This window comes from Rhamphochromis sp. 'chilingali' (assembly GCF_963969265.1).
Source record: "Rhamphochromis sp. 'chilingali' genome assembly, chromosome: 2".
Classification (NCBI taxonomy): Eukaryota; Metazoa; Chordata; class Actinopteri; order Cichliformes; family Cichlidae; genus Rhamphochromis; species Rhamphochromis sp. 'chilingali'.
The window spans coordinates 65348472-65372385 of record NC_137930.1 but is presented as its reverse complement, the minus strand read 5'-3'; the positions used below and the strand labels follow the sequence as shown (position 1 = coordinate 65372385).

The 23914-nt window shown below is 39.2% G+C and overlaps 2 protein-coding genes across 2 annotated transcripts; one reads left to right on the top strand and one right to left on the bottom strand.

Moving 5' to 3' along the window:
* Positions 1-15693: 15693 nt before the first annotated feature.
* On the bottom strand, positions 15694-19358 carry slc15a5 (solute carrier family 15 member 5; the record flags this gene model as incomplete). The annotated part of the gene is given in 10 exon segments (XM_080906829.1): positions 15694-16064; positions 16332-16440; positions 16535-16666; positions 16787-16975; positions 17145-17331; positions 17421-17641; positions 17752-17921; positions 18258-18480; positions 18819-19179; positions 19182-19358. Coding segments are annotated over 10 exon segments (1893 nt in total). The 3' UTR covers positions 15694-15940.
* Positions 19359-20839: 1481 nt separating this feature from the next.
* Positions 20840-23642, top strand: ccdc34 (coiled-coil domain containing 34). Its single transcript, XM_080906958.1, has 7 exons — positions 20840-20969; positions 21217-21467; positions 21550-21673; positions 21786-21893; positions 21979-22137; positions 22221-22350; positions 23150-23642. The coding sequence occupies exons 2-7, from the start codon at positions 21232-21234 to the stop codon at positions 23350-23352; spliced, it is 960 nt and encodes a 319-aa protein (XP_080763084.1). The 5' UTR covers positions 20840-20969; positions 21217-21231; the 3' UTR covers positions 23353-23642.
* Positions 23643-23914: the final 272 nt, after the last annotated feature.

The following is a 23914-nucleotide window of genomic DNA, read 5'->3' as shown; positions in this document are numbered from 1 at the left end:
AGCAAAATTTCAAGATTGTTCATAACGAAGATCTCATAGATGAACTTTATGAACATCTTAAAATGAAAAGAGAAATAATTAATAATCTTCAGGATGAGCTGAGAAGGGAGGAGGAAGAAGAAATATTAGCTGCTGTTCACAACATCACTGGTGAACCTCTGCAGCTGGAGAATCTTGCTCCTGAACCCGAGGAGCTTTTTTTTCCTGCCTTGGAACCACCTCCTGATGTGGTGCCGACACAGGAGAATCTTGGTCTTCAACCTGAAGAGCTTGATTGTCCTGTCTCAGAACCATCTCCTGACGTGGCTCCGACTAGTGGTTCATGGCGTCATGGTGCCAAACGCCTACTTAAAATAGGTTTAGGTGTTGCCGCAGTAGGCCTTATTATACCTGCAGCTTACTGGGGCTTTTCAATGCTTAACAGTGATTGCCTATTTAACTCTGTCTATGGCCTCCTTGAGCCATATTGCCACCTTGGTGATGGATTAGGTCCCTTTTAAAGACTAGTAATGATGGACTGCTTTTCATCCACAGTCCAGAAAACCATACGTTGTTCATGTTAGACAACGTGCGCAACATTTAGCTAACTTGTGCTCTCATTTTTCTTTTCTTTTGCCTCTCACCCCCCAACCAGTCGCGACAGATGGCTGCCCCTTCCTGAGCCTGGTTCTGTCAAAGGTTTCTTCCTGTTTAAAGGGAGTTTTTCCTTTCCACTGTGCCTAGTGCTTGCTCACAGGGGATCATTTGATTGTTGGGGTTTAATTTGTTAAAAAACACAACAAATTAGGTGAGGGGTTCACATAATAGAGAGCACGACAAAAACTACAAATTTTTAAAAAATTTGTTAGTTGCAAATCAAAATAAAGACAACAATTTCTGAAAAACATCTCTTACGGCTCTGTTTATTTGCTTAAATGAACACTTGTATTTTTTGTCATAGAAGAATATATACATTGTCTTAAATATCTAATAATTTTAAATTTAGCCCTGCGCTGCATGAGATAAACTGAGATGAGATAAACTGTGGCACAGACGGCTGTCGGCCTGGCGAGGGAGAGTTCCTCTTCAACCTCCAGACGGAACCCAGTTTGTTACTCGCAGCATCGCAAAATTAGACACAGCAATTTCTTAGAGTCTGGTTTAAGTCCTGAAATGACATCTCCTTACCTGTCACGGTTCTGGGTCAGTTTGAGCCAGTATTTTGAGTTGTTATGTTTTGGTGTGTTTTTGCATTATGGATTGTTTTCTTATTCTCTTGTGGTGCTTTTGTTGGTTATGATGATGATGATGATGATGATTATTAATCTATGTTTTAGTTATTCTTGTTTAGGGATTAGTTCTTAGGTTTTGTGTTCTCATGTTTTTTGCTGGTTTAGTTCAGTGTCTAGTCTGTCTCTCTCTGTCCAGTCCGTGTCTTAGTTTAGTGTTAGTTTAGTGTGTATTGTTTTCCTGTTTCCTGTTTTCCATTCCCTGATTACTTCCCTGTGTATATTAGCCCTGTGTTTGCCCTTGCTCAGTGCCGCATCGTACCATCGGATGTGTGTTTTATACTGTGGTCAATATTTTCGTGTTCACTACCCTTGTTCAGTTCATGTTTTAATTTCTCCAGCAATAAAGCTGAGGTTTTGAGTTACAATTCTGTGTTTGAGTCCTGCATTTGGATCCTCATCTCTGCCTGCCCGCACACAGAGCCCTCTATTTAAAATCCAACTCTTACCTGAACTCTCCTGCCTTTCTGTCTCTCTTGCTGCCTTGTAACGCACCATCCCCCTTTTGACATTAGATAATGGTAAATCAAACCTGCACTGCAGAGAGGTTGGCATGACAGGAAGTCGAGATGATAACGATAGACCAGCCTTCAAACTAAGACGCGTGATGTATAAAAGTCTTTCTACTGAGTAAAGGACAGTTTGAGTGTCCTGCTGGCACCATGCACTGTCTTCACAAGTTTCTTCTTTGTTTTCTACCATGTCTACAAGGCATCAGTGTGAACATCAAATATACCTGATTTATCTTACGGCTGTAAACGGCACACTAACTTTATCATCTTCTTTTTTTTTTTATTTACCAGAGTTTTCAACAGGAATTTTTCATGGAACAAAAGCTCTGGACAACTCGATACCCTACATGGGATCAGTTCAGAATAACAAGGGTCAACATGTCTGTGGAGAATTCCTCATCACTGAAGACTTTGTGCTCACTGCTGCACACTGTGACCGGTTGTGAGTTAGATTTCCTGTTCATGAAGTTCATCCAAAAACAAACTTTTTCAAACTTGTGTTTATTGATCAGATCACTCTAAGTTATTGATAAGGCAGATGTTATTTCGAGGGAAAATAAAACACAATTAAGTGCAATAGCATCAAATAAAAATGACCTTTGACTTCTGACAGCCGTTGGTTACAGCAATGCTGACATTAACCTGCTTGTGACGATTGCCTAATGAGAAATAAAGATATCAGTTTAAAATTGTTGACATTTTTAATTCCCTCTCAATGATTACTCACACAGTGACCGCACACACTGATCATCCCAAAGTAAAGATTGAGAGAAAATGAAATCCATGAAGGATACAAAAACACTGAACATGCTAATGACATCATTGAAAGCAGCATCAGTTTCATGTGATGTATTTGTAGAATAATTATATTTTTAAAAGAGTTTTTACATGAAAATGTGTTTCTATTTTTTACTTCATGTTGTGTCTCCAGTTGTGTGTGAACGTTCGATTAGTTCACAGAGTACAAACAATTCAGCCTCCACGTGCTGAAATAAACCTAAAAGAAAATCAAGTGTGTCAGGTGGCTGGATGGGGAAAAACTGAAACTGATGGCGAACCTGTTGATGAGCCGACGGTGGTGGACGTGTCTGCCATTGAACCAAAGGTCTGTAAGAAACACTGGCCTGGTCTTCCTGCCGGTGTTTCCTGTGCAGGTGGATATGGAACAACCAAAGGATTCTGTCAGGTATGTTTTCTGTGATTTCAGTGGAAACTTGTGTTCTGTTGACAAATGTATAAAAAAAAAAAAAGAATATAATCTGACATATTAAAATCCTCACAGGGTGAGGTAATACCAGGATGCTCTGTAGAATCTTGACCACTTTGTCATGGGAATGGGAAGACAACGTAAACATTTTATTTGTACTGTATAATCTGCAGATTCTGACAGAAATCTGCAGCTATCCTTTGAAGCACCGCTCCTCTCTTAAACAGCAATAAGGATCATTATTAGGTTATTTACATTATTATGTAAATAACAAAATAACTTAAAGCAAAAATTGGGAAACGTAAAGTCCGAAGTCTTTATATTAACGGCCATCAGTCAAACTGTTTGTTCTTGGTCTAAACAGAGCGCGTTGTGTGTGACATCTTCTTTTGCGCATGCGGGCCGCTTTGAGCGTTCACACTAGAGCGCGTTTGCTGTCGCATTTTATTTGTAGTGTGAACGAGGAGACAAAAAAATCGGATTTGATCAAAAAATCGGAATTGAGCATTAAGACCTGCAGTGTGAACGTAGCCTAAATGACCTGGAAGCTGTTGCACTGTCTGCACCTGTAAACTCCAGGACACGTTTACAAACAATTTTCGTTGTTATTTGCGCTGCAGCTGCAGGTTAGGGTGGAGTTACTGTGTGTGTGTTTACAAGTAGTTTTAAACCTTGTGATCCACAAAACAGCATAACAGTAAAAGAAGAATTGACTGCGTTACAGTCAGTGCGGGAGCGGCGGCTTTGCTCGTGCGCGATTCATTTGCAGTTTGGACGCACGTGAACATCTCCTGCCCTGATACACAGCAAAATCGCCAGTGTTAAATTGACACTGTGAGTGTTAAATTTAACACTAGAAAAGTGTCTATATGTGTCCACTCTTTTGAGTGTTAAATTAACACTTTTCAAAGTGTTATATTTTTAACAACGAGCTAGTGTTATTTTAACACTGCACAGAGTTAAAAATTAACACTGAGTAACACTGACCAGTGTCAAAAATATTCTACACTGGTGTTAAGTGTTAAAAATTAACACCGAATAGTGTTGGTGGTACTTTACACTAGCCCTGGTGTTAAAAAATTCAACTCTGAATAGTGTTAATTTTCTAACACTAACACTAGTGTCAGTCAAATCATTAATACCACCAGATTACAATAAACTCCCATTAATCTCTGATATCTCTACTGCTACAATTAACCCCCAACATCCACCCATTACAAAGAAATACAAGACATTAACGTTCCAAAATACTTTGTATTCAGATACACCACAAGTAAACAAGTCATACAAAATTACAGTATGGGACAATGTACATTTTGTCATCAGTGCCATTTGAAAATTGCCTATCATAAGGTCTATAGTACACCAGATCATCTACAGAGATCAGTGCAAAGACATCTAATCCATCCTCAATAACAAATGCATTTAAGTGATCATTGAAATATACTGTTGAGACCTTACAAGTTAGAAGATAAGTATTGAAATCGCTAACAATTATACTGACAATCTTACTGAACAAAGGCATCTCATTTTCAACACCAGAACAAACATACATCCCAACTTGATATTCTGTACCATAACTTTTGACCCAGGAAGTTGTAGAAACAATAGAAGAAACATCAAACATTTTATTCAGTGCTTCACTGCCTTTTAAGCTGCTGGCCAAGACTTCATTAATGGGGCCGAACTGTAATCTTTTAAAATAAAAATTTTCAAAATGAAAGGCTAATTGATTCTGATGTTTTTTTTTACTAGTGTTTTTGTGATATTTTTAAAGTTCTTTACAGATCTTTTGAAGAACTTGTGCTTTGCTTCAAATCTCATGCACCACATATGTATGAGTGGCCCAATTTTTCTAATGCAGCGTGGGTAATGGATCATTAGGTGGTGCTTTGGAATCAAATTCCGTTCTGGAAAGAGAGATTTGAAAGCCTTGTGATGATCGGCAATCAGATGTTTCAAATAGCAAGTCATGCCATGAGTTATAATGGGTGAAAAAACAATGTTCACAATTTGAACTAACAAAAGTAGCAAGTTCCAATGTCCATCATTTCTGCAAACGATATCTCCAAAAATCAATGGGCTATTCCGCAAAAGACACCATGACTGCACAGCATTAAGCCCAAGATCTTTGCTGTTGTCATCCAGTTTTAGCCCACCTGGCCTGTTCCTTCTCTGTGCATATCCGTAGTTAAAGCTTATAATTCTCTGTGACAATGAATTCAAGGATATCAAAGAGGTCTTAATCAAGTACTGAAACACAAGCTTTAACTCATACTGCACCACTCCCTCTAGTAGATCATGCATTATGTCTACAGCATAGTTGTCTGAAATATGGAACAGCCGAAGTGAATTGAGTAAACAATTTCTTTTTACACCAAATGTTGAGGCCAAAGCAGGATTTTGTTGAATGGCACCACAGTGTTTGTAATGAAGTTCTTTGGAACGCAGTGTTAAGCCTACATGATCTTCACTAAAAACTGACTGCAACTCTGTCTTATCAGTTAAACAAAATCTACAACAATAGTTTGCACTAAATGATTCAACAAAACCAAAAATGCTATGTAAAGCCAAGTTGTCACCTGTAATCTGAAAAAGCGAACCTCTCACAGGTGTGGCTGAAAAGGGCACTTGCATTCCTTCAGTCTCTAAAATCTTTAGATCATCAACAAGTGGCTTTAGGATAGGATCAAACCCATATTTTTTTAAGTCTTCTGAATGAAAAAGGGCTACAAGATGAATGTTCATCACCACAGAATTTAACTCTGGTGGCAAATTTCTCAAAACAAAATAAATACAACCAAGTTTGTGCACCCCCTTTTTTGAGCCTAAAGGATTAGCAGTTTCAAAATCGTCATAGTAGAGCTGGATCTGGAGAGCATGTTCTTGTTGTGAGAATAAACTGTGATTTTTGAAGTAGGAGCCGTCATTTAAATCTCTGTACAATCCCTCCATGTTTAGTTTTTTTTTCTGGAAACTGCTACAAAGTTCACTGTTTCGAAACATAGATGAAAGGGATCCCATGATAGGAACGTACATGAATTTATCATTGACAGGAACTTGCCTGTATGTCCCTGTTGTTCTATCTTTGCGTACATCAAAACGCACACCAAGAACATGCTCTATGGGTTCAACTATTTTCCATTTTTGCTCAAAATATCTTATCCTTTTAGATTCTGTGTTAAGACATGAAAATGGATTTCAAATCAAATCAAATCACTTTTTATTGTCACATCACATGTTTTCAAGCTGATCAAAGCAATCCTCAACTTTTTCTAAGGTTTCTCTTGATGTATCAGTTGACAAACAGTCGACAACAGATTGTTTTGCATGTGCATGGATGTCATTAACCAGTTCCTCCAATGAACCAACTAAACACTGTACAGTACTTTCAGGAACTCCTGATGATTGTACTTGAGCAATAACAGAGCTGCACATGTTCAGTATTTGCCTTTTTTCAACTGGAACCGGTGTAGTTATTGTCATGGGATGAGCCACATTTACAGGCTGTGAAACAGAGGTTCCATCGTTAGGTACAGGCTCAAAATTGTTGATGACCTCAGAGTGAACGCAGTCTCCATGTGCTCGGAATAAGTGCCGCTTGTAACCAGAGTACGTGTGAAAGATAAATGAACATCCAGGCTCTCCACAGGTCAAACGTAAAAACTTTCCTGGGTACAAACCATGCTGGAACTTCAAATGTCTAAATAACACTGAGCAACTTGTGTGGTGTATCTTGCAAATGTAACAGATGAACATTTCCAGTCAAAGTGCTGAATAGTGGATATCTTTAAACCGTACAGTGAAGACTTCCTCTTGTTTCATTGACCCGAGGACTGTCCTTCACGCTGCCAACATCAATGCCATACACTTGATGGTCTGGATGAATGTGTAGAAGTTGTCCAATGCCTTATCAAAGGACACGGCAAATTAAAAAATGTGCCTTGAAAAGTTTTGCCTTGTCAAAACCTGCATCTCCCATCTGTGTCACACAGGGAATGACCTTTTGATCTAGGACAATGTAGAAACTTTGGGTAGAAACTTTGGATGATGTTCTTTCTTTCTCCAACCCACAGGACGAATGGCTGAGTGGGGCCAGCCTTAAGAAAAGCCTCTGTGCTACCTCCCACCTGAGGGAGAGAAAGAAACCAAGTGATTCACATTAAACAAAATTGATAATCTGATGTTGAGGCATTGCTGTTTGAAATTATGACAATATTAAAATGTTTCACTCCGCGCGCACAATTATTTTTGTTTCAATGTGTACATTTAGTTTTAATAGAAACAATGACATGTCAGTCCTGCAACACCAAGCTTGTCTGGGATAGATACATCTGCTGCAGGTTGGATCACCTTGCCATCTTAAAATATCAGCCGTTGATAATTTGCATCTGTTCTCATCAAAAGAGAAATATACAATTCTAAAAAGCATACCTTGATGAATTTCATTAGGTGGTGAGCAGCATCTGATGTGCTAATCTTTGAAGACGTCCTTCCCTTAGATGATGGAGTGAAGTGAAGCAGCAAAAGAGGGCAGCCGCCTCGCAGTCCCAAACTACAGGATAGAAATTAAGATCATCACAATTACTGTCATTTAAAGGACCACAGCAGTCATTTTTCCACGTTATGTAATACCATGATGACATTTTAGACACCTGATAATTTTTCTAATAAGGCAGTTTTCCAGCGCCTTGGTATAAAAATTCATTTCTAGAGACTTAAAATCTTCTGGCCACCAAGTGAGTCATAACAATCGAGTCATAACAATAGTAAGATTATGTAACTTTTTTTGTGTTCAAACTACATTAAATGTCATTTCAGGTTTAACATGTTTGTAAGCTTGTTTTCATACCATACAGAAATGAGTGATATATTGTGTTGTGGGAATTAAGCAAATGCTGTAAAGGCATGCAAAATCTACCATTTCCAACTTACACTTACCAGCCTCGTTAGAGTAACGCTGTGCAGAAATGAGCAGCTCATCCAATTCTGTACTCTGGGACAGATTTTTGCAATCTTTGATGATCCTTGGCTTGAAGAATGTTGGCCACTTTGCAAGGAACTTACCAGACACTTCCTCCCCAAAAAACAGCATTGTGAAGTCTTGGTCAATCTTAAACACAAAGTGTAACAACAGAAACAACACATTAACAAGAAAACAAACAAAGGAACCACAAAGCAGTCATTAAATTATTTTATGCCTTACCAAGCCAGGTGTATCCAGAAATCTTGGGAAAAGGTCCAGGACAGTAGAAGCTATGGCAGGTTCTTGAACCACTTTTTGCCTATGTTGAAATGTCACCTTCATGTTGTCTTTGACATGTTTCATGTCAGTTGAGTGCCTCTTCCTTGCATTTATCACCTGACAACGGCCTCACATTTGAACACAAGTTGCGAAGAGTCTTGGGGCTGTCTTGAAAAGCTGACTTTGATTAGTTCATCTCTTCTCGGGAACCAGCATATCACCACCTGCCAAGAGTAAAATAAGGTCCAGCATATAACACCATTTCTTTGCAAAATATCTAGCATGTCTAGTCCCTTTAGACTGAGTTAAAATTAATTTTGTTAAGAAAAACATCCTTGATCCATTTTTTAAGTAGTACAAGCTGTGTAACATGACTGCAATACAGTATTCTCTCAACTATCACAGGGGTTAGTAGGAACCATATTTCTATTTTATTATTTTTTATATATTTTAAGCGATAAAAACCCTCCCCACAAATATTCCTGACAATGTAGCGTTTGGTTTGTTCGTTTTTAAATTTCAAATATTGTATAACAAGACAAAACTGCAAATATGAACGCATCCCCCCCTCTCCCTCTTAACTAACCGATGCCTTTAATTGAACTACCAAATTAACACAATGGTCCTCTCTTTCTGGTCAGACACTTTGCAGCACTTCTGCTGTAATTTTATTCATATTTAACAAAATAAAAATGCAGAAATAAGTGTACACATTAGTTTTTGACTCTCACTGAACTAACAAAGCCAATCCCTCCACATGTTTGTACTCTCTTGTTACCTCGGCCAGGTCCGCGGCTCTGAACCGTGGTAATGACACCTCTGGCCAATACGCTGGGTTGTCGGGCTTGTAGCTTTACTGTCAGCGAACACAGTGTACAGTCGAATCTTAACAGCTTTCTTACAAGCAGGCACTCATTTTGGCGGCAGTGGTTATTATTATATTTACATGCTCTCTTCTTCCATTTCTCATCGGTAACAGCTCTTACTTTCTCCCTCTCTCGCGCTCAAACACACAACGGGAGGGGCAGTTCCACACGTTCTCCCCGCAGCACGGACTACACTACCCATGAGGGCCGGTAACACTCTGCCCTCATTGCCTTTATATTAAATCATTTTTGGCTAATGACAAAAAAAAGTCACTTTAAGGGCCAAATTGCATTATACTTCTTCACCTCACCTGACGTGGGCCGCAAGTGGCCTTTGGGCCACGAGTGGCCTCTGGGCCGCGAGTTTGAGACCACTGACCCTAAGGCTTTGGCAGTTTAATTCGAAAATAAATAAAAGGCATTTAATAAAAACTGTGAAATATATTAACATGTAATATTCATTACAGTCTGCCAATAGCCAGATTATGCTAAATGAATATTAGGAAAGAAACTGGTACTTTGCAGAGTTCTAGCTAGCAGTAGCCCAGCTTAACAAAAACAGTTAAAATTCAAATATGACACTTAAAGATGATGTATTTTGATATAAATACTATTTCTTTTACTAGTTATCATGTTACTTGTTCTAACATCAATCTAAAACTTAATATTTAACCGAATAAAACTTACCGCATCAGCAAGAAAAAATGGCGACCGAAGATTCTGGATTGCGAAGCTCCACAGGAAATGAAGGTGTGGTCTAATTTAACACCCACAGTGTTAAAATGCAGTAACGACTAAAATCTACACTTACACTTTTCAGGAATCAACTCCCGATGTGTTATTTTAACTCGATTAAGTGTTGAACTAACTCGGAACTCTGTTGAAATCTACTAACACTGAAAAATCAACACTGGCATTTTTGCTGTGTAGCGGCTGGAGGAGGACTATCCTCCGCCTGTGAGCGCTTTGGCACGAGCGATGTGCCCACGGCAGCACCCGCTGCTTGTTGATAGTAAGAGCAACAAGCGCTTTCACGTCAAAAGTCGTCATAAATAAGCCTCCAATAACACCAGAAAAAGTCGCCAGATTTGTCGCTAGTCGCTTTTTAGAAAAAAAAAAAAACGACGCTAAGGGGGGTTTGAAAACTCTCTAAATATAGCGACAAAATCGCTAAGTTGGCAACACTGTTTTCAGGGTATTTAAAAAAATTCAAAACAAAACAAAACCGTGCATCTCAATGTGTATTCTCTGAGCATGCGCAGAATTACGCACAGCTGTCATGTGATCCTGTGATCCTGTGATCGAACAAAGGATCAAAGGCTCAAAGAGCGCTGACGTCAAATTCGCAGCCACGAAAGTCTATAAATAGGGATCAGAAGCAGCAATTTTAAAATCAGTTTGTTCACAGCCTTCAAACGTTCGACCAGAGATACATTTGGAAATATTTCTAAGCCTTTTCAGAGTCACTGTGCACAGGCTCCAACATGCTTCCACAAAAACGCCAACAAACACAAAAAGATTATGCTGCCTGTCCTTTGTGTTCTGGCCGGCCAATCTCTCCAGGAGAAATGACCACGGATGGTGTCTTATCAGTCCAAAGAGCATTACATGAAAGTCAGAAGGAAAAATCTGACCTACATTACAAAATTAAACAAATTGAAGAAGAGAAGCTTCAACTAGAGGAAAAGTGCAGACAACTGGAAGCACGAAATAAAGACCTGGAAGAAAAACAGCAACGCCAGCCTGATATAGAAATGATCAATGAGGGCTCGGGAGTGAAGTTTGATGAAGGACGAGAGAAGATCTTTTCTCGTTTTCTTTCATCAGGAACACAGAGTGCTGAATTAAAAGAAACATCTGCCCAGCTTCAACGAAAGAAAGCTAATATTGAGGAGATACAGTGGGATCTCCAAAACATTGAGAAACAGAATCAGGTGCTTCGAGGAAAGCTCAATGAAGCGGAGAAAACAATTGAAAAAATCCACCAACAGAAGACTGAACAGGAAATACAAATGCAGGACGAACTCAAAGCCATGCAGAACTTGTACAACGATCTGATAGTCAGGTTTGGTGTAACAAAGTGCAAAAATGAAGAGCTTCTTGAAGAAAAAAAGCAACAGGAAGAAGAAAAACGTATTATCCAGGACTTTGAGAGAAGGCATCTAGAATTGCAAGAATTTTATAATAAAGAATATGACGAAACACTTAAACTGCAAAGAGAAAAGGAAATACAAATGCAGGACAAACTCAAAGCCACACAGAAATTGTACAACGATCTGATAGTCAGGTTTGGTAAAACAAAGTGCAAAAAGAAAAAGCTTCTTGAAGAAAAAAAGCAACAGAACAAAGAAAAACGTATTCTCCGGGACCTTGAGAGAAGGAATCTAGAATTGCTAGAATTTTGTAATGAAACACCTGAACTGCAAAGAGAAAAGGAAATACTGGAAAAACGATGTTCAAAGATGCAGCGTAGGATTGATGGAATGAAGAGGAAACACTCAGCGGTCATTAAGGAGATGTTGTTGAAGTCCAATGACTTGAAGAGCCAAATAATTGAAATGCAGGCACAAAAGCAACAACAAGAGAAAATACATGAAGACCTGACAGAAAAGCTTAGAAAAAAACAAGAAACTTTAAAAGAAATGGAGCAAAGATGCCAGCAACTCGAGCAGCAGAATGCAGAAACAAATGATCAATTGAGAACCCTTATCCTGGAGAACGAGCTCATGGAAAAATACCTGAAAAAGAAGAAAAAAGGCTGGTTCTGCCGCTTATTCAGATGATTTAGCCTCGTCCTCCTCCACCTGTGATCCATCTTACTTTTCACCTCTCCTGTCCCCCCTAACACATATTCTCCACCTTCTTCATCTTTTTTCTTTTTTCACCCTCCCCCCCCAACCAGTCCCAGCAGTTGACTGTCCCCTCCTGAGCCTGGTTCTGCTGGAGGTTTCCCTGCCTCGGAACCACCTCCTGATGTGGTCCCGACACAGGAGAATCTTGGTCTTCAACCTGAAGAGCTTGATTGTCCTGTCTCAGAACCATCTCCTGACGTGGCTCCGACTAGTGGTTCATGGCGTCATGGTGCCAAACGCCTACTTAAAATAGGTTTAGGTGTTGCCGCAGTAGGCCTTATTATACCTGCAGCTTACTGGGGCTTTTCAATTCTTAACAGTGATTGCCTATTTAACTCTGTCTATGGCCTCCTTGAGCCATGTTGCCACCTTGGTGATGGATTAGTTCCCTTTTAAAGACTAGTAATGATGGACTGCTTTTCATCCACAGTCCAGAAAACCATACGTTGTTCATGTTAGACAACGTGCGCAACATTTAGCTAACTTGTGCTCTCATTTTTCTTTTCTTTTGCCTCTCACCCCCCAACCAGTCGCGACAGATGGCTGCCCCTTCCTGAGCCTGGTTCTGTCAAAGGTTTCTTCCTGTTTAAAGGGAGTTTTTCCTTTCCACTGTGCCTAGTGCTTGCTCACAGGGGATCATTTGATTGTTGGGGTTTAATTTGTTAAAAAACACAACAAATTAGGTGAGGGGTTCACATAATAGAGAGCACGACAAAAACTACAAATTTTTAAAAAATTTGTTAGTTGCAAATCAAAATAAAGACAACAATTTCTGAAAAACATCTCTTACGGCTCTGTTTATTTGCTTAAATGAACACTTGTATTTTTTGTCATAGAAGAATATATACATTGTCTTAAATATCTAATAATTTTAAATTTAGCCCTGCACTCCATGAGATAAACTGAGATGAGATAAACTGTGGCACAGACGGCTGTCGGCCTGGCGAGGGAGAGTTCCTCTTCAACCTCCAGACGGAACCCAGTTTGTTACTCGCAGCATCGCAAAATTAGACACAGCAATTTCTTAGAGTCTGGTTTTAAGTCCTGAAATGACATCTCCTTACCTGTCACGGTTCTGGGTCAGTTTGAGCCAGTATTTTGAGTTGTTATGTTTTGGTGTGTTTTTGCATTATGGATTGTTTTCTTATTCTCTTGTGGTGCTTTTGTTGGTTATGATGATGATGATGATGATGATTATTAATCTATGTTTTAGTTATTCTTGTTTAGGGATTAGTTCTTAGGTTTTGTGTTCTCATGTTTTTTGCTGGTTTAGTTCAGTGTCTAGTCTGTCTCTCTCTGTCCAGTCCGTGTCTTAGTTTAGTGTTAGTTTAGTGTGTATTGTTTTCCTGTTTCCTGTTTTCCATTCCCTGATTACTTCCCTGTGTATATTAGCCCTGTGTTTGCCCTTGCTCAGTGCCGCATCGTACCATCGGATGTGTGTTTTATACTGTGGTCAATATTTTCGTGTTCACTACCCTTGTTCAGTTCATGTTTTAATTTCTCCAGCAATAAAGCTGAGGTTTTGAGTTACAATTCTGTGTTTGAGTCCTGCATTTGGATCCTCATCTCTGCCTGCCCGCACACAGAGCCCTCTATTTAAAATCCAACTCTTACCTGAACTCTCCTGCCTTTCTGTCTCTCTTGCTGCCTTGTAACGCACCATCCCCCTTTTGACATTAGATAATGGTAAATCAAACCTGCACTGCAGAGAGGTTGGCATGACAGGAAGTCGAGATGATAACGATAGACCAGCCTTCAAACTAAGACGCGTGATGTATAAAAGTCTTTCTACTGAGTAAAGGACAGTTTGAGTGTCCTGCTGGCACCATGCACTGTCTTCACAAGTTTCTTCTTTGTTTTCTACCATGTCTACAAGGCATCAGTGTGAACATCAAATATACCTGATTTATCTTACGGCTGTAAACGGCACACTAACTTTATCATCTTCTTTTTTTTTTTATTTACCAGAGTTTTCAACAGGAATTTTTCATGGAACAAAAGCTCTGGACAACTCGATACCCTACATGGGATCAGTTCAGAATAACAAGGGTCAACATGTCTGTGGAGAATTCCTCATCACTGAAGACTTTGTGCTCACTGCTGCACACATTAATAAAGTGTTATCTTCAGGACAAGCTGCACATTTAAAATTCAGAGTTAGAGACAATAGTGCAGTTTCCAATATTAGTGCACTGATTGACAAAGTGATAAAAATAATCTCTGAGTACTTCTTTCTCAGTTAAAAATCAGGAATCAAACAGTAAACAATTACCTTTCCTCTTATTATAACTATCTTTTTTCTTTTAAATAGTAGTAAAACTGCATCAAAACACTGATTGATAAATGTTTTTTTACCTTTTCCCCCTTTCAAGTAAATAAATTAATACTTTTAAGACATTAAGACATATTTGATAATAAACATAACATGAGCAATTCAGCTACTTCAGTGTCCAAATAGTGGGAAAAGTGAAAGTAGCTTGGACGGAATTGGTCGCAAGGGAAATCCAAATAGCTCAACACAAATATATGAATATTTCTGAGGTTTCTGCTGTGTGAGTTAAACAGTGGATATTTTTAAGTCTTTCCCAAGATGCTTGTTAAAATGTAAAATCTGACATTTGGCACTTTTTGATGACTCTTACCTCGTTAGTTTTTATATCAAGGTGTAAAATGTAATAACAGCTCAACTCCCTGAGAGTTTAGGAGAGAATTTCTATTATTCTGCTTTTTCTTGTGACTAAACTCCTCTTTATTTGCAGTTTTGTGAAAGACTTGAATGATACAAAACACATAATAAACAATGTAACATGCCTTTTTAGTATTTCATTTTAAGGCTGATTTTACAGCTTCCTTCATGCCTAAAACTGAGCCCAAAGAGACTTTGAGAGGATGATTTCTCTGTAACTTAAGTCTCATTTATGTTGCATTATTTATATTTAGAGCTTTAAACATAGAGGGTGAGTCTTTTTGAGTTTATTGTGTTGTAAGGTAGAGGAACAAAATGAAAACAAGCTTTTGTTTGTTTTAAAGCGATGGGAAACTACTGCTCAACTGACTCAAAGTAAAGGATTGCTTTTTCTGAAATGACTCAAATGAAGGATCATGATAATAATTTATTGTTTACTGATTTTAATAAACTATAATTTACCTTTTTTGATGAGGTAATATTACAGTATACTCTTAAATTCATGTTTGCATGAATAAAATAAAGTTGTGATGACACGCAGTTAGAGACATGTTTGATTAAATGCTCATTTCATATTTTTCACATCAGTCCTAGAAATTTCTTGGTGACAACATAACTGATTAACAGAAACGAGGACGGTACCTTGGATGCTTTGTCCTTTTTTCCTGATAATTCACTGGAGAAACCTTCACAAAAATACATATAGTTATATAATGTTTATTTACTATTTGTATTGAAATTTATCCTGATATAAGATGCAATAATTTAAAGGTAGTTATACTCTTTAAATGTTTATATATTTTTCAAAGTGACGGTTAAAAACAGATTACGTTATTCTGTTTGTGTCATGTCTAAAATTGATCACGTTTAAGCACACTTTGTTTGGAAAAGTGGTTAATAGCTTTAAGTCTGATTTTCATTGTGAGGAGAGCTTGAAATATGATTGCTTTGTAATTGCAGCTACTGTTCAGTCACGTAAACGGAGTCATTGCTTTAGCTAAACTGCCTTAAAGTAAGGACCATGCATACTAATAATAATATTCTTTATTGAGTTTATTGTACTAATATTCACCTTTTCAATATAGAAATGTCACAGTTTACTCCTGAATTCACATTTATGTAAATAAAACAAAGCTCACAATTCATGACGTTTAATTAAATACACAATATACGTGAAAATAAATAAAATATGCACACTTCATATATTACATTTTTACATTTTTACAATTTAGTCAATCACTATAAATTTTGACTCGGTAACAAAGTGCTAGCACCAGTAACAGAGGACATTTTAGAGAAATCATTCATAAAATGCAGTCAGTGCGGTCTACAGTGTCGTAGAAGCGCAGACAGGCCTTGTAATGCAGCAGCTTCTCAGTCAGAGGGCTGATGGTCAGCGCTTTGCCCTGAACACTTAGGTCCACGTACCTGCACAACATTAATGTAACAAGAAATACACTTAGAGCTGTGATACTTTTTTTTCTTTTTACAAATATACTTGTAAAAACATGCTTTGAATAAAAAGTTTACACTGAAACCGTTTAGTTATCATGTTTCTTATATCAAACTCTATGTATGTGTTTTTGCTAAAACATCAAATTCTTTACCAGCTGTTGATATGAACCTTCAACAGACTGTGATGGACATGGAACAATCTAAACTTTATTGGATCATCGTCTACCTGTTTTACTGTACCTGTATGACACACTCCAAAATGCCAGGGTATTTACAGCCATCAGTGTGGCCAAGAGGAAGAAGAATCTCTCCAAATTGCCATCATGCAGTGTGCTTGGGTAAAAGCTTCCTGTAACAGAGCACCACAGTGTTTAGTACCAGTGCCTCTATGTCATTTGTTAGTCCTGTATTTGTATTTTCTTGTTTGTTTGTTTGAATTTTACCTCCAGAGAGAAAGTACATCAGCTGAATAATAAAGGCACCGAGAAAACATCCCCCTCCATAGGACAGAGTGAGGAAGTGCAGGGCGATCCCTCTGATGTGGTTCGGGGTGAGCTGGAAAGAAATGAGGGAGCCTGCCAGACAACAGAAACTGTATGAGCATGTCTCCTGCTGCTTATGTGCCACATTATACTCGTTTCACAAATCAGAATGATATGCACAAACGGAGACATAACAGTAAGTCTCCCACTCACACGCAGGGGTGACGAGAGCTTCTGCCAGACCGAGCAGGATGTACTGAGGAGCCAGCTGGAAACACGGCATGGAAGAAACTTGCAAAAGCTTTCCAGAAAGTGTCTGCTCCACCAGGGGGTAAGACTTCCTCTGCAGCTCAGTCAAACCTGCAACCAGGACCGACAGAGTGGCACATGCATGGCCCAGAGCTGGAGGGGGAGGATGGACAGGGTGGGGTGATGAGAGAGGGGGCTGAGGAACGGGAGGTTGTGATTACAAGACAAAAAGAGGGAATGAGAGGAGATAAAGGAATATTTAAGAGAATAAATAACGACAACATGCGAACTAGTTGGGGCTTGCATGCATGTAAATACTCACTAATACGTTTTACAGGTGCTGGAGGAGTTTTTTCCATGGACAGGTAGCAGGTCATCACACACTCCATCAGTGGCGCTAAGAGCAGCAGAGGCAGGATGCTGATCACATTCATGGCAGCGATGGGCAAAAGGTGGTCCTTCAGGTGAAGGTTGGAGCTCATCGTCTGAATGTAGTAACCTGACGGGATCTGTGGGAGGCATATTTCTTAACCAGACCTGAAGGCGATTAAACATGTCAGTTTTCTGCTTCATGCATTGTAATTTCTCAGGGACCTACCTGTGTGAGGCAGACTCTGTAGAGCAGCTGAAGCCCATAAAGAGGGAAGAGCTTGGCCAGGACTTTGGCATTCTCCACGTGAGTCTCACTGTACCGGCCACCATTATTCTCTTTCGCCCGGTCCAGCCAAGATGCTACCTGCCCGCTCAAGTAGCGATAGTGGAGGCAGCACATCTTGAAAGAGTTCAAGAAAACTCCCAATGTGGTCAGTAATGATCCACCTAAGCTCAATAAAAGCATGAAGCACGAACAGTTGAACTTTTTGTGGCCTGTACAAAAAAGGAGACGAGGAAAAGGTTTTCTCTTTCTAATCCTTTTTTTGGTATCTTACCTTTCTTGGGTTTGTAGGTGAGGTTACTGCGCATCATGTGTATGGCAATGAGAGCCAGCAGCACTGAGGTGAAGGGGATGAGGAAGCCCAGATTTTTGGCCACAGATTGCTGGATGTAAGCAATGCCCAGAAACACAACAGTGGAATTCAGATTCACCAGCCAGTAGAACCTAAATTAAGAGAAAAAAAATCTTAGAGTGAGCCAGTGATATTGGTCAGACTTAAATCCAAAATATCTTTGTGCTAATTTCATCATCTAGGGTGGTTCAATTTAAACTTGTTTTGTCTATGAAAGGAGAAGGAGTCCTTAGAGGAAACCCCCCATGCACTCTAGTATAGAATTACCATTATGTCAGAAAGGTTTGTTTGTAATATAATAACAAAGGCATGTCGCTACTACTTTTTTTGTCTGAAATCAAACCATACGAAACCCAACCTCGCAGAACTAAAAATGAATCTACTGGTAAACTACATGTATGATGCGTCAGGGTAGCCTCATCACCCACCAGTTGAAGAAGGTCAGGAGCTGGTGCTGGTTGTAGCCCTGCAGGTTGTAAGCTCCCATGGGGCAAAGGATAGCTCGGATGCCACCGATGCCCAGTGCAGCAGCCAGCAGGCCAGTGTAAAAAAGAATCTGCTGCTCCCGAGACCCCAGCTGGTGGGTCATGTGGTGGCTGTCGATGTAGAAATCCTCAAAGGGAAATGCCACCACAGGCAACATGGCTGTACCTACAGTGGCAGATGCATCTAATGATTCTGAGTGATATTTTCTTTTTGGCAATGGTTGATTTGATACATTCATGAGATATGTAGTCAAAAAAAAATTACTGAAACAAATGAAAAGAAGTACAAGGTGCCCACCTGTTTTCCTGCCATTTAAAAATAAAAATAAATACATTATAATATTACAACATTATAAACAGCTGTCATCGCCTAACATCAGATCTTACTCTAGTCTTGCTTTTCACAATAATACAGTCCAAGATGGTAAACGCTGTTTTAGAAGTCATATGGCTTCAAATTCTTGGCAGCCAACTTGTGTCAACCTTTAATCCCTTGTGTCTTACCAAAGAAATGAAGAAACGCACACACGTATAGCACCTTAGTCCTTCCTAGACAGGCTTCTGCAAACCAGCCAACCAGAACAGGGGTGAGTGTGCTGGCTCCTATGAAGCACAGGTTGACTGTTGCAGCGAGGTAGTTGTCATATCCGAGCTTCACAGTGCAAAATAGAATCATGTTACATACAATCCCAAAGAAAGTGAACCTTTCAAATAACTCCACAAGAAGTACACAGATGATCACTTGGAGCTTCTTGCGAGGCTTCTTTTGTGGTCTCTGGTCTAGATGAGGCGTGTGGGAGATACGTCGCAGTGGGCTTCTGCCCTCTGGGAGTCTCCTGAAGTCTCCTGCTACCATCCCGGGCAGCTCTTCTGCTTGGTGGGGTGAATGCTGTCGGTAAAGAGCTTTGAATGAGAACTGCTGCCCTTGTCGGGAAGGAGTAACAGAAGCTGGAATCTCACAACCAGGTGTGACTCTGACACTGGACACGTATACTCAGCCACACCCACCTGTTTTCTGCAAATGGCCATACCTGATTCGTCCATCTTTATTTTACGGGGAAGTGTGGATGTATTACTCAGATTTCACACATTATGAAAAACTATATAAGGGAGGAGTGATGGATGGGAGCTATTTAGAGGACAACCCTAAAATATTTCTAATATTTCAAAGATAAACATGTGGCTGTTTGATTTATTTATTTTTGTTTTTTTAAATAATGATCTTTAATGCTGTGAAGATAGCATTATTATCCAGATCAAACGGGTTCAATTTCACTTCAAGTCATCTTATAAGATACCTGGTATAAATAATGACTTAAATAATGTTGCCAATGAATGGTCTGTCATGTGATGATAAATATAATCAGTTTATTAAGTGGAGCTCTGGAGTAGTAGTAGTTAGTTTCTGGGAATACAATAAGCCCAATAACTAATGTCTCCCTTTGAAGGTTAATCTTTCCATGATTGAGGTTAACCACGGTTGCTGACATGCTCACTGTTTTCAGTTAACATAATCACAGTTGTATTGTGGGAACGTACAATATTATTGTAACATTAAAAAATAAACAAGTGCAGAAGGTTTTACAAACACTCACAAAATATTACATGTCTCTGTGAAAGCAGCTCTTCTCTTCACTTCCCCGTACAACCTCATTTTGACTGGCCTGCTGGTAATTAGACTCAAAATGTTAAGTGAGAGTGAGACAGGGTGCATGTGCAGGTTAATTTCAACTAAAGGAGCTCTGAGACAGACAGCATTTTATCACTGTAGGAGGTGAACTAGCTGTCCAAACAAGCACTGAACATTGGAATTCATTAAAGTACAAAGTCTACAGTCCTTAATAGACTTATTTTTAGACTTATCTACATTTTATTGATATGCTGACAACATTTAATGATAAGCACCTTGCAATAATACTACCAGAAATGAAGCAAGAGTCCAATCAATATATCTGATTTCTCTGTCTTCCCCACCTTTAGGAATGTCCCATGTAATAAAATATGATAGAAGCAGTCATTCTAATGAACCTCACAAAATGATTGAAGCTTTATCATATTTAAATGTCCCAATTGCCTTTTTTAATGAAGAAACAGCTAAAAGTTTACACACAGTGTATCACACACTCATCACAAACATGAATGTCATGGTAATTTTGAGCTTCATATGATGTCTTTGAACTTTTTTCCAGATTGGAACGGTTGTAGTATACATAGTAGTATATATATAGTATACATCCTTAATGCCTTAGAAAACAAGAATTAAGTTAACAAGTTTAAATTTCTTTTCGGATTTAGTCCTTTAAAGCAAAAAAAAAAAGTGGCCTATATTTTAGTGTAATTTAAACTGGGAAGTAATATACAAACGTGAGATTTTGTACCATTATTACTTTAAATAAAAAGTGGAAATGTGAAGCAGTTTGAGCAGGTTGATTAGGACTGTTAAACTACGTGCGTTTTTGTGGTGTCGCCATGGTTACGACAACAGCGTCCAGCTCAGCGTGGGGGCGTGGTGTATCATGGGAAAAAGTTTGTAAATCACTTCTAACCTCCGCTGCTGCAAACTCGTGATTGGAAGAAGAGACCAGCTGGCCTGGAAAGAGACAGTTAACCTGTAAAATTAAACATAATAGCTCCAGTTTGCATTTGTTTTTTCCGGTAAGCTAGTTTGCTCTGCTAATGTTTCATAGCATGTCACAAAATGTGTTTATGTTGTCGTTGGAGTGAGCTAAGGAGCTGAGCTAACGTTAGCATGCTGCTAAATACATATTTTCATATAGCGTCGTCCGTGTCTGACATTGGAATTTCAGATTTATGTGTCTCATTACCCATTTCTTTTACATTTTACATAAGAAAACAGAAAAGACTTAGCGAACTTTGTTCGCTTTTGTGCTGTCCGCTACAGATTTGCTGGCTAGTGATGTCTGGAGAGAGGCTACCCAACGGCTTCAGCTCGACCCCTCTCAAAGACTTCCATCCATCAAAGGACTTTGGCGACGGAATCCTATCCGACGAAGAAGACACTTTTTCTCTGCTTTCTCCAATCTATCATGACAGCTTCGACAGTGACGAAGAAGAACTGAGATCCACCCCAGATCAGCAGACCACTTCCCCCAGAGAGAGGGATGACTCCAGGCTCAGTATTTCACCATTCAGGTGCTGCAGTAAAGCTTTAGTTCAGCTTTAGTTCTGGCTTGTTTGCGGCATAGCTAATTTTATATCTGCGTTTATTTTATAGATGTGAGCTACCAAAAGCGATTTCGGAGCAGCCTGCAGCTTCACCTACCCTCAGTGCGTGGGAAATGTGGTTGGTGAATAAAGCAAAAGAGGAGCGTCTTAAGCAGGAAAAGAAAGTAGAAAAGGCATGCAGTCATTAGTCCCATCCCCATAATAGAAAAGTGTTTTTATTCTGATTGTAATTTGTTGTAGTGACCATTTCACCCCAATAAAAGCTCCGTGTGTCCCATATATTAGGAGCACTTACTAAAAGAAAGAAAAGAAAAACAAGAACGGGAGCAGGAACAGAAAAAGCTCATCATGGAAAACAAGATCCAAGAATGGCTAAAACTTAAAACAGAACAGGTAAACAACTTCTCAAGTAAAATTGTTGTGTTGATCTTCTTATCTGCTACGCTACAGTCTTTTATGTTTCTTGTTATAATTCTAGGAGAGACATGAGCAATTTCTTAAACAAAGAAAGGAGGAGGAGGAGATGCAGAGGCAGCAGGAGAGACGGCGGGAGACTGAACAGAAAGCTCAACAAAAGTACAAAGACTGGCTGCAAAGAAAGAACCAAGAAAAAATAGAAAAGGAAAAGAAGGAGAAAGTAATCAGGCTCTCGTTCAGCTGTCTCTTCTTTTTTAAATTCCAAATGGTTTCTCAGAGATTTCTTTTGTATCTTTTTGACAGGAGGAAGCCTCCCTGAAGGAGGAGCAGGAGATGGAGCGGCGTAGGAGGGCTGAAGAGAAGTTTAAGGAATGGCTGGCAAAGGCGAATGAAAAAAGCAAAGCTAGTCCCAAAAAGCCCAGCTATCCATCAAGTATGTTTATTTGAATTAACTTGGCGTTATTGGGTTTATTTTACTCAAACATCATAATCATTCCATAGAATAGAATAGAATTCAACTTTGTTGTCATTGCACATGCACAGGTACAGGGCAACGAAATGCAGTTTGCATCCATCCAGAAGTGCTTTAGCCATGATATAGATATATTACAATATATATTAGCAATAATATAGATATGTAAGTATATTACAGAAATGGGTCTATTATGGTATGTTATAATGTACACGGTATGAAGTATGTTATGAATATTCTATAACTATAAGTATGTACAGGCTATGAACAGGATATAAATATGAAAAACTATACAGAAATCTGAGATATACAGTTATACAGAAATGTGAACTATGCAAGTTATAAACAGTTGTAGGATTAAAAATTATCGTATGTACAGAATGATTATTTACACAGAGCTATACAGTAGTGCAGTTAAGATAAGTGAGATATGTGGATAATTTCTACAGAGGCTGTATAAAGTGCTAGTGGTTGTGAGTGGTGGTTCAGTCCATGTTATTATTGTGTGTTTGAGGGTACAGTTGTTCATTGTGTGTGTGTGTAGGTGGTTGTGTGTGTGTGTGTATGTTCAGTCCATGAGTTTAACGTGGGTCAGATGTCAGGAGGCAGAGTTCAGGAGTCTGACAGCTGTGGGGAAGAAGCTGTTCCGGTACCTGGTGGTCTTAGTCCGGAGGCTCCTGTAGATAGACGGTAGCTCATTAGTTTAATTAGACTTCCAGAGATTTATGTGTCACTGTTGCATTGGATTGTTTTTCTCTAGGTCCCTATGACAAATCCTACCCATCGCCCAGTTTTGTCAATCCAATCCCCTGGAAGCCAATCCATGTCCCTCCTCCAGAACCATCCTCCCTCGAGACATCAAGCAAGAAACCTCTGAAACAGAGAAAAAGTCAACAGAGCCTCAGCAACACATTTAGGCTGAGAAACACTCAGAGTCCAGCACATTTGCAGCAGAAGAGATGACACAGCAGGTTGACGTGTATGACTGTGATGCGGCAGCTTAGTTACGGGCTTAACTGTGATTTCTGCACCACCACAGCTTCTGGGCCAAGACTCTGCTGAGTCACACAAGGATTTTTGTTCTCTTAAGGTGGTTGTGGTGAAGATGTATTTGGTTTATGTTTTTTTTTTTTTTATTTAAATCAATGGAATTATTCAAATTTTGATATGATGTTCGTGTGACTAGATATTTAAAAGTCCAGAATACAATTTTCTGTAGATGTACTGCAATACATTTTTTTTTATTTGGATAAATGTGGCACAGTCAAAGATCTGTTTCGGTCTCATTCATTCTGTGGTCAACAAAACCACGTTTCATTGCACTGAACAAATAAGGCACCACCCACATGACAGAAAGAAGGTGGCTGGTGGTCACAGCCAAAGATAGACCCAGCTTGGTCAAGTGCCCCTCACACTTCACACATTGTTCTGTGTCCAGCTGTGCCTTGTTCTTCTGTGGGCTGAGATGACGACAGAATGTAGTGAGGGGGTGGAAAGAGAGAGAGAGAGATTCAGAGCAGTATGC

What these genes read in the sequence shown, in the direction of transcription:
- ccdc34 (XM_080906958.1), top strand. Translation starts at nt 21,232, where the DNA reads ATGTCTGGAGAGAGGCTACCCAACGGCTTCAGCTCGACCCCTCTCAAA. An exon ending in AGGAAAAGAAAGTAGAAAAG is followed by an intron (nt 21,674 to 21,785) that starts GCATGCAGTCAT and finishes CCCATATATTAG; the next exon opens with GAGCACTTACTAAAAGAAAG. An exon ending in TAAAACTTAAAACAGAACAG is followed by an intron (nt 21,894 to 21,978) that starts GTAAACAACTTC and finishes TTATAATTCTAG; the next exon opens with GAGAGACATGAGCAATTTCT.